Raw genomic sequence first — 16,454 nt, 5'->3', positions numbered from 1 at the left:
TGCCTGTCTGTCAAGGTCATATTCACTCCCTCTAACCCATTCCCTAGCCTTCGAGTTGAGAGATAGCATCTCAGTTTCCTGCCAGCTCCTTTATCTCTGGCCATCACACTCAGTTAAGTGACTGACTCCAAGGTATGTTCCCAGCACCCAGGAACAACTCTGCAAAGGGAAGATGCTTCCATCAGGCGCCCTGTTTATGGGAAACTGCCAGGTCATTCCCGAACCCAATCACCCGTTAGCCACAGTGAGTATGGTGCACCGCTTGTCCACCCATCAAACAAGCATTGGTTGAGCATCTACTATACACCAGACCTTTTGCTCAAAGCATCCAAATGAGGGAGGCAAAAATCCATGAAATAGAAAAAGCTTCACCCCCATCCAGTAAGACCGTCAAGGTAAGAGGAGTGTCCCCTCTAGGCAGGAAACTTACAAAATTATCTGTTGCTAATAATAATAAAAATAAAGTGTTTTCTTCCTAAAAAATAACCCCTTTCTGTAAACATCAAGGCGTTTACTTCAAATCTTGTTGGTATCCCCATTAAACTGGCAAGGAATATCACCTTGCAAAAAGAAAAGATAGTAACAATAGTAATAACAATAACAGCTTTTTTTTGGATCACTTACTACACAAACTGCCAAGCTAAATGTTTTAGCTACACTGTCTCATTGAACTTTTGCTACCCACTATGAAGTGGGTAAACAGAGGCTCAGAGAGGTTAAGGAGCTGTCCTGAAGTCACTCGGCAACTGGAAGAACTAGGACTTCTACACAGATTTGGAAGACTCCAAAATGTCTCCAAGCCTCAGCTTTCTCCCCATAAAATAGGAATAAGGATTTACTTTGAGGGGTTTCTACAAAGACTAAACGAGATCATGCACGCAAGCTGTTTCAGCACAAGGCCTGGCCCAGGCAGAGGGCCTCACTGAATGAGCCTGAGTATTTCATCATCAACATGTCCGTGACATGGTTGAAGGTGGGGTGGGCTCAGGGCACAGTGTGGTGCCAGGCTCAGGGGAAATCTCATGCCACTCTCCTCTCAGTTGTCTGCCACCAATGCTCAGATGTCAGTCGGCTTTGGACAAGTGCACAAAACAGTCTCGGGTGCCCACAACCGCCACAAGCCTGAGCTTGCTAGACCCTCCCTCGGAGGGAGAGCTGCCAGGTGGCTTCCTTGTCGGCTGGCTCCCACCCCTGGCTGCTGCCCAGGGTGATTTAACCTGAGTCCCTGCCCACCTCACCAGCCCGTTGGAGGAGAGACAGGCACAGCATTTGGCGCGGCCCACCCACGCAGGACACCCACCCCATAACCCATACCACGATGCCTCGGGCATGCCCAGCCAGATGCCTGGCACACAGCAGCTGCCTGACAGCAGCACACAGTGGGCAAGGCTGCAGAAAGAGTGGGTTACACATTGTGTGATTTAAAAAAAAGAGGATATTGTGTGCCGACAGGACGTTTTAATCTGAGTTCAGGCGTTCCAGAAATAACAATAATAGCTCCTGCTCTATAGTACTTACTATAACCTTTTATGTAAAGTAAGAAATTTAACTCTCACAACATCCCCATGTAGTCGGTACTGTATTTAGCCCAATTTTGCAGGTAAGGAAACTGAGGCACAGATAAAGTGACCTGTCTGATATCACACATAGCTAGGACACACCGAACCAATCTGGCCCACGGAAGTCTGCCTTGTTCCAGAAAGACTCCAAGGTAACAAGTAAGAGACGGCCCTGAGCCTGGTCTGTTATGACTCTCATTTTACAGGTGGGAAGACTAAGGCTCAGAGAAGCTCAGCAACATGCCCAAGGCCACACAGCGTTTGAAGCCAGGCTCCAGATATGCATCTGGCAGTGGCGCGACCATCTTCTATTCTGCAGAGTACCTGATTTCTGTTTTGTAAGATGTGACTCCCCCTACCCACTCACCCACCCAGATCTGCAGAGGGTGATACCACAACATGACAAATCCCAGCGAAGGGACAGTGAGCCGGACAGGGACAGAGATCAAAAGGAGGTTCCTCTGGCTCCATGGCTCTGTGGAGAAGCCCGGCAGCCACCAGGTTCCCTGCAAGGCATGGATTTTCTAGCCTGGAGAAGCAGCTGTAGGGGGTCACACCCTGCAGGTGGCAGGATGCAGGGCTGCTGTGGTGTGGCCATCTGGGGGACCCTGACAATCTCCAGGGCTGTGGCCAGAGTCCCTTATCACACAGCTCAGGGCAGCCTTCCTGGAAGGTGCATCCCAGGAACCAATCCTGGGGCACCAGCCTCCCCCGGGCCGGACTGACCCATTGTCACCCAGGGGTCCTCATCACGAGGGGTGAGTGCACCTTGAAAAAGCGCATTCGTGTCACAAAATCCTTTGATATTTAGAAAGCAACACCCCTTCCAAAAACAAAACACCCATTGTTTTTATAGCCCAAGCTACAGAAGGCAAATCTTGACAAAACCATCTTGGTTGGAATAGGGTGGGTTAAAAATGGCCACAGCCCTCAGAGGGACCAGGGAGGGTTTTCCAGGCTCTGGCTGGAGCTGGGGCTGAGGCAAGAGGCTGGGAGTCTACAGTGACCTCCTTGGTGGCAAGCTGAGCTGCCCAGGGAGGGCTCTACTGGGGGCTCCCCCATGCAAGATGGAAGTGCCCCACACATGTGCTCATATGCAACACATGCAACATGTGCTCACATACATACTCACACAGGCGCTCCAGCACATGAGCACTGCTCACACCCTCCTGTGCAACGTGTGCTCAGTCCACACGCTCTCATACGTAGCACACACATGCAAAATACATGCACACAACTCACTCTGCCACATGACACCCTCCTCCATGCAAGCTCACATGTTCAAATGTATACAATTCACACACTTGTGGGTACACACTTATGCTTACACACACGCATGCATACCCCTCTGACTTGCACACATGGGTGTCTGCACCCACACAGACCCACCGGTCACGCACCCATGTGTCTCCTTAAGATACACACACACATCCACACAAACAGACACAGAGGGCCAAGACCCACACCCAGCCACACCCATGGCCACCTCCAAAGACACACACACACACACACAACTCATGAGTGCACACACAGAGATAGGCAGAGATCCACACTCAATCTCATGCATGGACGGCTCTCACGGCCACCACACACACAGAGAAAGACACACGGAGAGCCACACAGGCCACGCATACATCGGGCTGGACACACAAAGGGGCACAAGGACACACACAGACACAAGCACACACACACATACATACACACACACACACAGTCACAGGCTCCTGCTCTCACATCCCCCAAGTCCTCTCAACCCTCGGCGGGTCCTTGCACTCACCCTGGGCAGCTCCTGCCTCCTCTCCAGAGCCGTCCAAGGCTCCCAGAAGTGTCCAGACACAGCCCCGCTCCGAGGGCCCGTCAGCAGCACCACCGGCAAATAAAAAGCGAATGTGCAAAAATAAAAGCGAAAGGCTGCGATAAAGCCGTTCCCTTCCCACAGGACTCTGAGCTGACGCAGGTTCTGCTCTGCAATAAACATTTTCATTCTAATTTTAAAAGACATTAGCATTACCTCTTTGGCTCTCGATTGAGCCAGACGGTACCTCGCCTCCTAGCTGCCCATTGGCCTCGCTGGGCATGGAGGGGACAGAGGGTCACTCTGCATGATGGGCACTGACCCAGGCTGCCTGGGTCTGATTTTACACCATCCGTGCGGGCCCCAGTTTCGGCGCCCAATAAGCCCAATAGGTGATCAGAGAGACTGGGAGCCCCAAAGCTGGCAGAGACATCCCCCACCTTCCCCTGAGACTTCGTCTCACCCCAGCCAGGATCCCTGCAGGTCCAATCCTGTTCTCCCATGTGAGGGCTACACATGAGGATGGTGGCTTTCAAATGGCAGGTCTGCCCCCAACAAATAGGGGGCCACCCCCACCTCCCCACAACTTGCCCTGCCTGCAAACCCGAGTCTCACCTTATACCTCCCAGCAGTGACCCAACCTGGCTTTCCGGGCTTGGCAAGAAATGAAGGAAGAAGAGAAACCACATAACGGTTTAAGAAAGCAGCGAGCTATTTTTATGAGCTCAGAGGCCTAGACCCCAAAATGCAGCACTGCCTCTGGCCTCCAGCCTCAGCTCTTGCCACTCCCTGCTCATCCGGAGGTCCCAGGCACTCTGAACAGTGATTTGCACAAAGCCCACCTCCGAGCCTTTGGCCAGGCCGTTTCCTCCACCTTGAACACATGTTCCTGCCTCTGCTGGGGCAGGACCTGGTCGCCCTTCAGGTCTGAGCTTCCAAGTCACTTCCTTCCACACTGCTGAGCATTTGGGATCCTGTATTGAATGGGGCAACCCAGTTCCTGCCTTCACTGAGCATATGATGTAGGCAGCCTCCTCTGAGAGACTTCCTTGGCCTTCCAGGCTATATTGAGCACCTATCCTCACTCCAGAGGCCTCCCGGCTCCTACTCAGGGACAGCTCTTCTCAGCCTGGTTCTACATGCTGCACTTCTGGCCGTCCCTGTCTGGGGGCTCCCTGAGGGGAGGAGGCAGTCTGCGGTGCTCCCCCTTTCCCCTGCACCAGGCGTGAGCCCCACGGGCGGCTGCTAAGTGCATGAATAAATGAATACCCAGCTTGTGCCAGCCGAGGCCAAGTCCCTCCAGTGTGGCTCACTGTCCTCCTCTGAACTCACGAAGAGAAAGGGAATCAGGAGACCAACATGAGTCCTTGCTAGAGAGAGGGAGGTGACGTTGGCTTCCTGCTCTTGTCTGAGCTGCTCTGGGGCTGGGGGTATAGGTCCCCTCCGGCCATTCCCCACTGTTAACATGTCACCATATTGTCAACTGGGGCTCCGCAGTCCCCGAGCGTCAAGATGTGGGATGGAAAGGAGAAATGCTGGCAAGGCAGCTCACAGCAGCCTCAGTGGCCTCCCTCCAGAGATGTGTATCTACTTTGAAAGGTCCCTCGTTGGCCTGTACCCGGGAATCCCTGGTGCCAAGGCCGATGACTGCAGCAGCTCCTCCCTGTCTCTCCCACTCAGTTCTTTTTTTTTTTTTTTTTTTTTTTGAGACGAAGTCTCGCTCTGTCACTCAGGCTGGAGTGCAGTGGCATGATTTTGGCTCACTGTAACCTCTACCTCCCGGGTTCAAGTGATTCTCCTGCCTCAGCCTCCCAAGTAGCTGGGACTACAGGCAGGTACCACCACACCCGGTTAATTTTTATAGTTTTAGTAGAGACGGGGTTTTGCCATGTTGTCCAGCCTAGTCTTGAACTCCTGACCTCAACTGATCCACTTGCCTCGGCCTCCTGAGTGCTGGTATTACAGGCGTAAAGCCACAGCGCCCAGCTCCCGACTCTGTTCTTACCCCTACGACCCTCCTCTCCATGGTGGCCTGAGACTTCTTCGCAAAAGGTAAGTGGATCCTGTCACCACTGTCCCAAGCTTACGCCCTTCAATGGCTTCCTGTAGCTCTTAGAACTAAACTCCCCAAATCCTTACTCTGAGCCTTGGGGAAAAGTCCAGACTCCATGTGGTGGCCTTGGGGCCTTGTCTGATCTGACACCCACCAACCACTCCAAGCTTACCTCTAACCCAGCAAAACGACTCACATGCCCTGGAGCCTGGGTTCTCTGTGCCAATGCCCACGCCATTCCTGGTGCCCAATGCTGTGCCCCAGGTACAAAACAGCCACCCCGCAATAAACATACGTGTGCATGTGTCTTTATAGCAGCATGATTTATAGTCCTTTGGGTATATACCCAGTAATGGGATGGCTGGGTCAAATGGTATTTCTAGTTCTAGATCCCTGAGGAATCGCCACACTGACTTCCACAATGGTTGAGCTAGTTTACAGTCCCACCAACAGTGTAAAAGTGTTCCTATTTCTCCACATCCTCTCCAGCACCTGTTGTTTCCTGACTTTTTAATGAATGCCATTCTAACTGGTGTGAGATGATATCTCATAGTTTTATTGCGGCATTATTCACAATAGCAAAGACTTGGAACCAACCCAAATGTCCAACAATGATAGACTGGATTAAGAAAATGTGGCACATATACACCATGGAATACTATGCAGCCATAAAAAATGATGAGTTCATGTCCTTTGTAGGGACATGGATGAAATTGGAAACCATCATTCTCAGTAAACTATCGCAAGGACAGAAAACCAAACGCCGCATACTCTCACTCATAGGTGGGAATTGAACAATGAGATCACATGGACACAGGAAGGGGAATATCACACTCTGGGGACTGTTGTGGGGTGGGGGGAGGGGGGAGGGATAGCATTGGGAGATATACCTAATGCTAGATGACGAGTTAGTGGGTGCAGCGCACCAGCATGGCACATGTATACATATGTAACTAACCTGCACAATGTGCACATGTACCCTAAAACTTAAAGTATAATAAAAAAAAAAAAAAAAAAAAAAACCAGCCACCCCGATCCCCTGCCTGCTCGCTGCAGTCTCTTTGCGGATCCTCCCTGGCTCCCGACTCTGAGCGCCTCGCTTGCCGAGCAGGACCTGCTGCTGTGAGAAAACGCTGTCTTGTGCAGTCACGGGTGGTCTGCTCACCCCAGTGACCCCCCTGAGAGCAGGAGCCCATTTTAGTTATCTAGGAGCTCCCCAGATCTGGCCCCGGGTAGGCACATGAATATGTATTAGTTATTGCTGCTGTGATTAATATCATTTTAGGCTCCCTCTGCTGCTGGTGCCTTGCTCTAAGCTCTCGTATTAGTTTGTTGCTGATAAATAAAGCCAAAAAGAAAGACCCTGGCTCCTCTGCTTCCTCCCCAACTTCCCATCCTGCTCTCTGGAGATGGAGGGCTTGGGGACAAGCAGGTGAGCAGTGTGTCATTTCTCAAAACACTTCCCAAAATTGAACAGGAAGCAGTGGGAGATGGGGTTTGTCACCCCAAGACAGGCATCTGAGTACCTGAGCCCAGAACAACATGGGTTTTCACTCCAAGGCCACAACTGGTGGTCTCAGGTGACACACACACATTTGAGGGTCTCATGTCACCTTCCTGGGTGTATCTGAACCAGAGCTCCCATCAGAGGCATGAGAAGGGAATAGGAAGGATGCCCAGTGCAGAACTTTCGGGGGTGCTGGGCTCTGTCCGATGCGTTGGCAAGGCTCTGCTTTTGGGATTTAATCCTTTTTATCTTGACAACAGGGACTCACCTTCTGAAGCCAAGATCTTAGCTGCCTCCCAACTTCTTCTTTTTCTTTTTTTTTCCTTGACGGAGCCCTGCTTTGTTGCCCAGGCTGGAGTGCAGTGGTGTGATCTTGGCTCACTGCAACCTCCACCTCCTGGGTTCAAGCAATTCTCTGCCTCAGCCTCCCAAGTAGCCGGGATTACAGGTGCCCACCACCATGCCTGGCTAATTTTTGTGTTTTTAGTAGAGATGGAGTTTCATCATGCTGGCCAGGTTGGTCTCTAACTCCTGACCTCAAGTGATCCACCTGCCTCGGCCTCCCAAAGTGTTGGGATTACAGCCTACCAACTTCTTCAAGCCAGATCTCCTGAACAATTCCAGCTCAACTCACAAACCCACCCCGTGGCTGAGCTGGCCTTGCTTTCTGGAGGGAAAGAGGAGGCTGGAGGTGCCACTGAGCTGGGAAGCGGAGATGTGAAGCATCAGAGAAGAGGGACAGGACCACGGGATGGCTATGGGGCCTCGGGCAAGTGACTTTGCTTCTGTGAGCCTCAGTTTCCTCTTCTGGAAAATGGGTGTAAGTGATAAAATCTCCTAAGATTCCATACGGGGAGCACCCAGTAAAGGGCCCGGCCTCCCACTCTGCTCTGTGGTGGCCATGGGGATGATAATTTGGGTAAACCCAACTGGCTTCTGAGAGAGCAAGAAAGGATGTGAGGGGTAGGGGATAGAACAGCCCGGGGCAGACAAAGAACCTTAGCCCAGGCAGGTAGGGAACTTGAGACCTCCAAGGTCTGATTTCCCCTCACCCCCACCAGAGGGCTCCATTTTGTACTCTCTGGGCTATCGGCAAGAATGCGGACCAGACTCTGGTGATAACTGCTCTGAGCACCAGGCAGCTCTTGGTTCTCCCTGCTGATGGGGGGCTCAGTGGCACACTTAATCCTGGAACCATCACTCATCCACGAGCCACTTGTTGAGCCCCTGGCACTCTCTCTTGTCCCAGCATCACTGCTGACCCCGTCAGCCTCTGAGCCCTTGCTCGAGGAGGCTCAGACTTGCACAAGGGGACTCAGCTCCAGGGTCAGCTCACGGCTCCTGCATGGACCAGATGCATGAGAGCAACCACCATGTGCAGGGACTCACTCCAGGCCCAGCATTTCCTGACCCTACATGGCACCCAGCATGCTCCTTCATTCTGGCTTTGAGACATTGAAAGGGGTGACAATGTCTGAAGCAGACAAAATGCAGGCTGTGAGTTTCGCTTATTTCATGGAGAGAAAAAGTAGTGATGGTAGTAATGGTAATATTGATCAATACAATTTTAATAAGAACAGCTATAACTCACACACTGAGTCCTCCACCTGCACCCTCTCATCTACCTCTCACTGCAGCCCTCAAGGAGGGGAGCACTGCTATGCTTACTTTACAAATGAGGAAACTGAGACTTAAAATGGTGAAGTCATTTCCCTTCTTACCTCATTAGACCAGGAAATAAAGACTCAGAGAAGGCAGACCACTTGCCTAAGAACACACAGTGGGTAACAGACAGGAATTTGATACCAAGAGTATCTAACCTTCATCCATTTTTTTTTTTTTTTTTTGAGATAGGGTCTCACTCTGTTGCCCACACTGGAGTGCAGTGGTACAATCACAGCTCACTGCAGCCTCAACCTCCTGGGCTCAGGCGATCCTCCCACCTCAGCCTCCAGAGTAGCTGGGACTACAGGCGTGCACCACCTCACCTGGCTAATTTTTGTATTTTTTGTAGAGATGGGGTTTTACCATGTTGCCCAGGCTGGCCTTGAACCCCTGAGCTCAAATAATCTACCTGCCTCTGTCTCCCAAAGTTCTAGGATTACAGGCGTGAGCCACTGCGCCTGGCCACCCTCATGCTCTTAACCACAGCTGTTCCCACCCCAGGAAAACACATGGCTAGTCATTCAATAAACAGCATAAGAGATGCTATGGGGTATCTGGTGCTGGGCAGACTGAGGTGAAGTCCCTGGGTGCTTGCGGCTGACCCTCTAAACAGGGGGAGACAGACACTGAAGGCTGCATTACTCCCAAGGTGATGACAGCCAGGTAGGGGGCCAGGGGACAATTCTGTAACTAAGCCAGTCTACCTTCGTCCAGAGATCAAGAGAGCCTCCCTGGTTAAATAAGACAGCCTCCAGGCTGCACAAAAATTCCGGCCCAATGAGCAAGACAGACATGCATTGAACAGTATCACATAAATCACTTCTATTGCTTAAAAGGTGGATGGATGCACCAGCTGAAGTGGCTCATGCCTGTCATCTCAGCGCTTTGGGAGGCTGAGATGGAAAGATCACTTGAACCCAGAAGTAGGAGACCAGCCTGGGCAAACGGTGAGACCTCCATCTCCCCCCAGCCCAAAAAAATTAGCCAGACATAGTGGCACACGCCTGTAGTCCCAGATACTGGGGAGGCTGAGGTGGGAGGATGCCTTGAGCCTAAGGGGTTGAGTCTGCAGTGAGCTGGGACTGCACCACTGCTCTTAGCCTGGGCAACGGAGCAAGACCCTGTCTCAAAGAAAAAAGGTGGATGCTGCCAAAAGCTAGGTGCTGTTGCAACCGGGGCACAGGGGGAAGACACAGGTCTCTGACCCCAGTCCCCAAGCTCAGTTAACAGCAGAAGTTACTTACCTGGCAGGAAAACCAGGCTTCCAGCACGACCCTTGCCTCCCTCTGACCGCTCCCGGTCCCCGTCCACTTCTCGGGCCCTTCCGCCACAATGAGGTGGCCAGGGCTGCTCACACTGGGCCCAGCCGCAGCTTGTTCCCCTCCTTCATGCGGCTCTTGGAGTGATTGATTCTGCCACGGGAATGGCCAGGATAATTTTTGCTTAGCTTCAAGTACCTGGTTTTCATGAATTCCTCTGCCAGAAGGTTATAAAGCTTCCTCTAAAACGTGGGGGAAAGATTAAGCCTGCTTATGGTTAATAATACACTGTCCCCTGTCCGTCAAACTGCCTGTCTGCTATTGAAAGTTCACTATTAGATACTTATTTAAACAGCCTCGCAAGGCTTCCGAAGAAAGTGCAGTTATGCATTTTTCCCCTCCTTGCTGGCGCGAACGACTATAGATAAACATCAATTGGCTCCTGCGGATCACAGTCACAGTAAATAAATTTTTCAGGAAGCTTGAGATCCGCACAAAGGCTCCGCCAAGCTCCCATTTCACACAACATCAATGTTTGGCCTCCAAGAAATAAAAGCTCTAAGGTGTCCATCGCCAGGGCAAAATTATCAATTGTCAAGTCACTTTTAAAAGAAAAAGAAGATAGAGGGTTTCAGGGAGCCATTTCATCCTGCAGCTTAAAATAAAAGGAAGAGCGACAGGCGCTTCACCCACAAACTAACCACTGGGACTTCCCCCTAAAAGCTCAGGTGTTCATCGCCCCCCGTCAAATTTCTGGCCCCAGCCCTGCTGCCCCGGGTGAGCTGAAGCAGTCAGTTCAGCTTGGAGCTGCCGGTTCCGGCTGAGTTCAGTGACTTCAGTGACTCAGGCGTTGGGTTATTTTTACTTTCTCAAAGTGGGGTTTTTTTTTCACTACTTTTAGAAGTGGCAGACGAGGCTTGTCTATTATAAAATATTTGTGGCAAACACGCACTCACTTGCTCACCGCCCCACACACAGTTCTCATCTGTGTAAAAATCTCAAGTCGCTGTGGTGTGAGGGGCAGGAGATGCAAAAGCTAGGACACCCTCCTGGGTGAGCCGGAGTTTATGTAACAGCACAGTTCTACTGGAGTCGGGGTCATTTAAGCTGGGAACCTGAAACAGGTGTCATTTTCCAGATGGGGAAACTGAGGTACAGGGGAGCCTGAGGAAGTGAGACATAGAGGTGGATGTACCTGCATTTGAATCTCAGCTCCACTACATTCCAACTGCGTGGCCTTGGGCAGGAAACTTAAATCTGTTGGAGCCTGGCCTGGTGCAGTGGCTCACGCCTGCAGTCCCAGCACTTTGGGAGGCCAAGGCAGGTGGATCTCTTGAGCCCAGGAATTCGAGACCAGCCTGGGCAATATGGCAAAAACTTGTCTCTACAAAAAATACAAAAATTAGCTGAGCTTGTTGGCATGTACCTGTGGTTCCAGCTACTCAGGAGGATGAGGTGGGGAGGATCATTTGAGCCTGGGAGGCAGAGGCTGTAGTAAGCCATGATCGGGCCACTGCACTCCAGCCTGGGCAACATAGCAAGAACTTTTCTTAAAAAAAAAAAAAAAAAAAAAAAAATCTGCCAGAGCTTTGGTTTCCTTATCTGGAAAATAAATATGGATTACTACAGCTGTCCCTTCCTCAGAGGGTCACTGCAAAGATTAGCCTCTGCCATTCCTATTTGCCAGCTTTATTATTAAAGGTCTTAGACCCTCCTAGCCAATCGCTGGCAGGACCAGGGCTGGATGTGAGAAAGGAACACTGTTCTTGGAGGCAGCAGATCCAGCCCTGATTCCAGGCCTGTCACTTTTGCTTACGGCTCCTCTCCCAGTCCCAGATTCTTTGTCCAAATGAGACCTTGGACTAGTCAGTGTCTAGCATTAAAACCCACAGTGATGTCTTCCCAACAGCCGCATTGGGAAGGTACTATTATTATGCCCAATTTACAGAGATGAAAATTGAGGGTCTGGGAAAGGCAAGCTGTGAGGAAAGGCCAATAGCCTAGACCTCAGTTCAGCCTGCTCAGAAGACTCTGCTCCTCCTGCCTGACCACACAGCCCCCTGTTTGCAGCCAAGACTTCAAGTCTCAGTGTTTCATTCAGAGACACATCTGGGACTAACAGCTGGAGCCCTTCTTCCTGCCTGCAGATGGGGGAGACATTCACACACCCTCTCTCTTCTTCCCTACAAAACTCCTAACAAAGGTCAGGGTGAAAAGGACACCCTTGCTCTCAACGTTTTCTAAAGATGCTGGTATTGGGTTGAATTGTGGTACCCTAAAGTTCACATCATCTTGAACCTCAGAATGTGACCTTATTTGGAAATAAGATAAGGTCAGAAAGAAACTTAAATCTGTTAGAGCTTGGCTGGGCGCAGTGGCTCATGCCTGCAGTCCCAGCACTTTGGGAGGCCAAGGCGGGTGGATTTAATCAGTTATGTTAAGATAAGAGCATATCGGATTAGGGTGGGCCCTAAATCTAGTGACCCTTGTCCTTATAAGAAGAGACAGGCGCAAAGATAAGACAGTCACGTGGTGATGGAGGCAAGATCCGAGTGATGCGGCCACAAGCCAGGGAACACCAGGCAGGGCCGGCAGCCACCAGAAGCTGGGGGAGGTGAGGAAGGACCCTCCCCTGGAGTCTGGAGAGGGAGCACAGCCCTGCACACACCTTGATCTTGGACTTCTGGCCTCCAGAACCACAAGAGGACAAATTTCTACTATTTTAAGTCCCTTTAGTTGGTGGTAATTTGTTACAAGGGTCCTCAGAAAGGAATACAGTGTTCTTCTATAAAAAGTGCATAGAACCCCAGGTGACAATTATCCGGGCTTTGGGAAGGTTCCAGGCTGGGTGGGGTGAAAAACTGAAGTGGGCCCCATCAGTTGGGCAACTGGGATGAGGTGGCCCAATCCTGCACCCCTCGATGGCCTGATCTCTGTTCTTAGGGGTCTGTACAGGGAGGAGTGAACGCTGCCCGGTTGCACTTGACCTCCGCCAGCAGCAACCCCAGCTGTGTCTCCTCCGGGCCTTTGTGAAAAGGGCACGGCTAAGTCAGGAAATCCACCCTGGCAGCTTTGGGGCTGCGGATCTGACTTCCCTCCGCAAATAGGAACAATGAGGCCAACCTCCTGGGTCTTTTATCCAGTCCATGGCGCCCGCTCGCCTGGCCCTGGCTGGAGTGGGAACACTGACTCCTTCGGCCACCTTTTGGGTGAGTCCAGTGAGTGACCCCTTACATGGATGTGCACACGGATGTGCAAACTGAGGCTGAGAGTGACTGAATTCCTGGCTCAAGGTCCCATGTAGTGAGGACGCGGCGCAGCCGGGCACAGACTCACTCTGTCACATTTCACTCCCCCGTGGCCTTAACCCAGAAGATCAAGGAGAAGCACACAGGGAGCCTTGGCACACAGTAGGTGCTCCATCAATGCTGGCTTGTGCTTGCTTAGAACCTGCTGTTTGGTGATGGCATTGTTTCTCAGTGCCTCTCCTGAGATGAGGAGACCTCAAACTGGTTTTCACAATTAAAAAAAAACAGAGAGAGTGAGAAGTAGTATCTCTGTTCAGCTGATGGGTTGGTGGCACATTTGAAAAACCACCGGACAAAATGATGGAGCTTGTATCTCTAACATGAGGGGCCTCTTGGTGAGGTTTGGGATTTTTTGCAGTTCACTGCAAGGTGTGGGCTCAGGGAGGATATCATTTGACCCTCACCCAGAAAAAGGATGCCGAGAGATGGGGAGGTGGAAATCACCTCTGTTTTACAGAGACCAAAGTATAGAGTAGTAAAGGGATCGCAGGCCGGGCGCAGTGGCTCACACCTGTAATCTCAACATTTTGGGAGGCTGAGGCAGGTGGATCACTTGAGGCCAGGAGGTTGAGATCAGCCTGGCCAACATGGTGAAACCCCATCTCTACTAAAAATACAAAAAATTAGCCAGGTGTGGTGGCGCGTGCCTGTAATCCCAGCTACTCAGGAGGCTGAGGCAGGAGAATCGCTTGAACCCAGGAGGCGGAGGTTGCAGTGAACCGAGATCATGCCACTGCACTCCAGAGCGAGAGACTCCATTTCAAAACAAAAAAGAGGTAAAGGGATTGCCCCTTTCGGGCCAGCCCAGAACCCAAGACAGAAACCTCGCTCACCTGAGGTGCTCCCTCATCTGGCCCCATGGAGAGCTCTGTCAATTCAGCACTGACAAATGTCCCTAGCTGGTCACTCCTATCCAAGCCCATTCCCACAACTCTGCTCCAGGACCGGGGATCAGATCACTCATCAAGATGCTGCAGCTGCCTCCTCTCTGGCCTCCCTGCCTCCACTTGGAGCTCACCTCTGCTCCCCTCCACTGCACATGATGGCCAGAGACACCTTCCTCACATTAAGCCCACCTGCATCACTCCTCTGCCCCAAAACCTCCATGGCTCCCATCACCCTCAAAATGTAGTCCAAACTCCTTATCTGCCCATGAGCCCCCTGAAAGGCCACCAGCCTGCTTTGTGATGTTTTAACTGAAGAGGAGACCCAGGGCCACAGTGACTAGGTTCTGCTTTTTGCCTGCTTAATGCTCAAGCATGAATGCTCTGGTTACATTTCCCCAAAACACCTGCACTCTCTGACCTCTGAGCCTTTGTACTTGCTGTTCCCTCTCTCTGGAATGCCTTTCCCTCTACTTCCTCCCATTAACCTAGGAATGCCCAGCCATCTTTCAGCTCTCAGCTTCGATGCTGCCTCCTGCAGAGGGCTTTCCAGGCCCTCTGGATGGCCGCTATTGCAACACATACTGCCCTGCTCAGGAAACCAACAGCCTAGCAGAACTTGGGTCCAGGAGAGCACTGCAGGGCCTGGAGGGGTAACATCAGGGAGGATAATTCAGGTGGAGGCTTTGCTCCTCTCAGCTCAGAGCCCTGGGCCTCAGAGCAGACAGACCAGGGTTCCAAATTACAGGCTTCAGATGCTGCTAGCATTTTTTGTCCCCTACAGTGTGTTATCAAACATATTTTCTATTTAATCCCCATTACTCCCCCCATTTCTCAGATGGGGAAACTGAGGCTTGAAGAGAAATCAGTTGCTTAAGGCCACAGTTTGGTGATCTACAGAGCCAAGACTCAATCCCAGCGCTGCTGGACTTGGCCTCCAGGGCCTGTGCCCTTGATCACTGTCACAGGGCAGAAGATGCTCTGAGAACAGCAACTGCACAGGACAAAGCAAACTGACCGTGATCATTACCACAGGATGCTGGAGCTAGGGAGAACTGCATCTTCACTTGGAATATCCTGCAGGTCCCTTCGCCCCGTGCCTCAGTCTCCCCACCTGTAAAATGTCATAATACCACCCAACACTGCACACCACCGCCCCTGGATAAGGCAAATGTAGTGCAGTGGGGAGGGGGTCATAACTCCTGAGGGGTCAGCAGTTCACTCAGGAGCAGGCAGGTGGGAAACCCAAGATGACTCTCCACCGCCTCTCCCCACTGCAGAGCTGTCAGCCTCGTCAGACGGGGGTACCATGGCACCCAGCTGCCCAGTCGGACATCTCATGTCCATGCACGACAGGTGAGCTTCATAGCTCAGCTCATTGTCCAAACCACAGGCGCTCAGAGTTGCATGTCTAGAGGAAAGAACTAAGGGCTCAGGGCCTGACACTCCCAGGTCTGCGTCCTGTCTCTACCATTTGCCAGCTGTCTGTCTTCAGACAAGTCCCTTAAGCTCTCTGAGTCTTTTCCTCCTCTGAAAAATGGTGACATCATCTCCATCTACTCCACAGGGCTCCTATGAAGACTAGAGTTAAAGCGTCACATCGTAGGGATTCAGTGCGCTGCTATGCAGACTCCAGTTAATGCGTCACATCGTAGGGATTCAGCCCGCTGCATTTTGAATAATTAATGCAGTGCTTTCAGTCCTTTACTTTTTTTTTTAATTGAACTTTTTATTTTGAGATAATTGCCGATTCACATGCAGAAAGAATACAGAGAGGCTGGGCGTGGTAGCTCCCATGCCTGCAATCCTAGTGCTTTGGGAGGCTGAGAAGGGAGGATTTCTTGAGGTCAGAAGTTTGAAAAAGAATACAGGGCGATCTCTTGCCCACTTCATCCAATTTCCCCCAAGGGTCACATTTTACAACACTGACAGCAGGACCAGGATACTGACATTGACACAGTCAAGGTACAGAGCATTTCATCACCCCCAGGCCTTTGTGCTGCCCTTTGATAAGCACACCTATTTTCCTCCCTGACCCCATTCCCACTCCATTCCCTGTTCCCCAACCTTGTCTTTTCGGGAATGCTAAGTGGAATCCTTCAGTAAGTAACCCCTTTTGAAATAGTCTTTTTTCCTTCAGCACGATTCCTTCAAGCTTTATCCACATCATTAGCGTATCAATAGTTCATTCCTTTTCATTACTGAGTAGTGCTCCTTGGTGTAGGGGTGCCACAGTTGAACCACTGGCCTGGTGAAGGACATCTGGGGTGTTCCCACTTTTTGGCTACCCATGAATAAAGCTTCTGACAACATTTGTGTGCAGGTTTTGGGGTAAACTTCAGTTTTCAGTTCCCTAGGATATAGTCCTTCATTTTTAAACCCATACAGGCATATAATTGCATTCATTCAACAGATATCCATCAC

At 51.2% G+C, this 16,454-nt stretch overlaps 1 protein-coding gene across 5 annotated transcripts in view; it reads right to left on the bottom strand.

Annotated features, from left to right (window-relative positions):
- CUX2 (cut like homeobox 2) overlaps positions 1-16,454 on the bottom strand; it is a 317,720-nt gene that overhangs the window by 247,595 nt on the left and 53,671 nt on the right. The window contains exon 1 of one of the 5 annotated variants that reach the window (XM_055359051.2): positions 3,337-5,908. The exons of 2 other annotated variants lie outside the window; for them this stretch is intronic. In XM_055359051.2, the coding sequence (XP_055215026.1) occupies positions 3,337-3,567 (231 nt within the window). In that variant the 5' untranslated portion in view covers positions 3,568-5,908. Of the gene's footprint in view, positions 1-3,336; positions 5,909-16,454 lie in introns of those variants that run through there. 2 more of the 5 variants (XM_055359052.2, XM_031001068.3) reach the window with 2 other exon arrangements.

This window comes from Gorilla gorilla, chromosome 10, assembly GCF_029281585.2.
Source record: "Gorilla gorilla gorilla isolate KB3781 chromosome 10, NHGRI_mGorGor1-v2.1_pri, whole genome shotgun sequence".
Lineage (NCBI taxonomy): Eukaryota > Metazoa > Chordata > Mammalia > Primates > Hominidae > Gorilla > Gorilla gorilla.
This window is presented reverse-complemented; position numbering and strand designations above follow the sequence as displayed.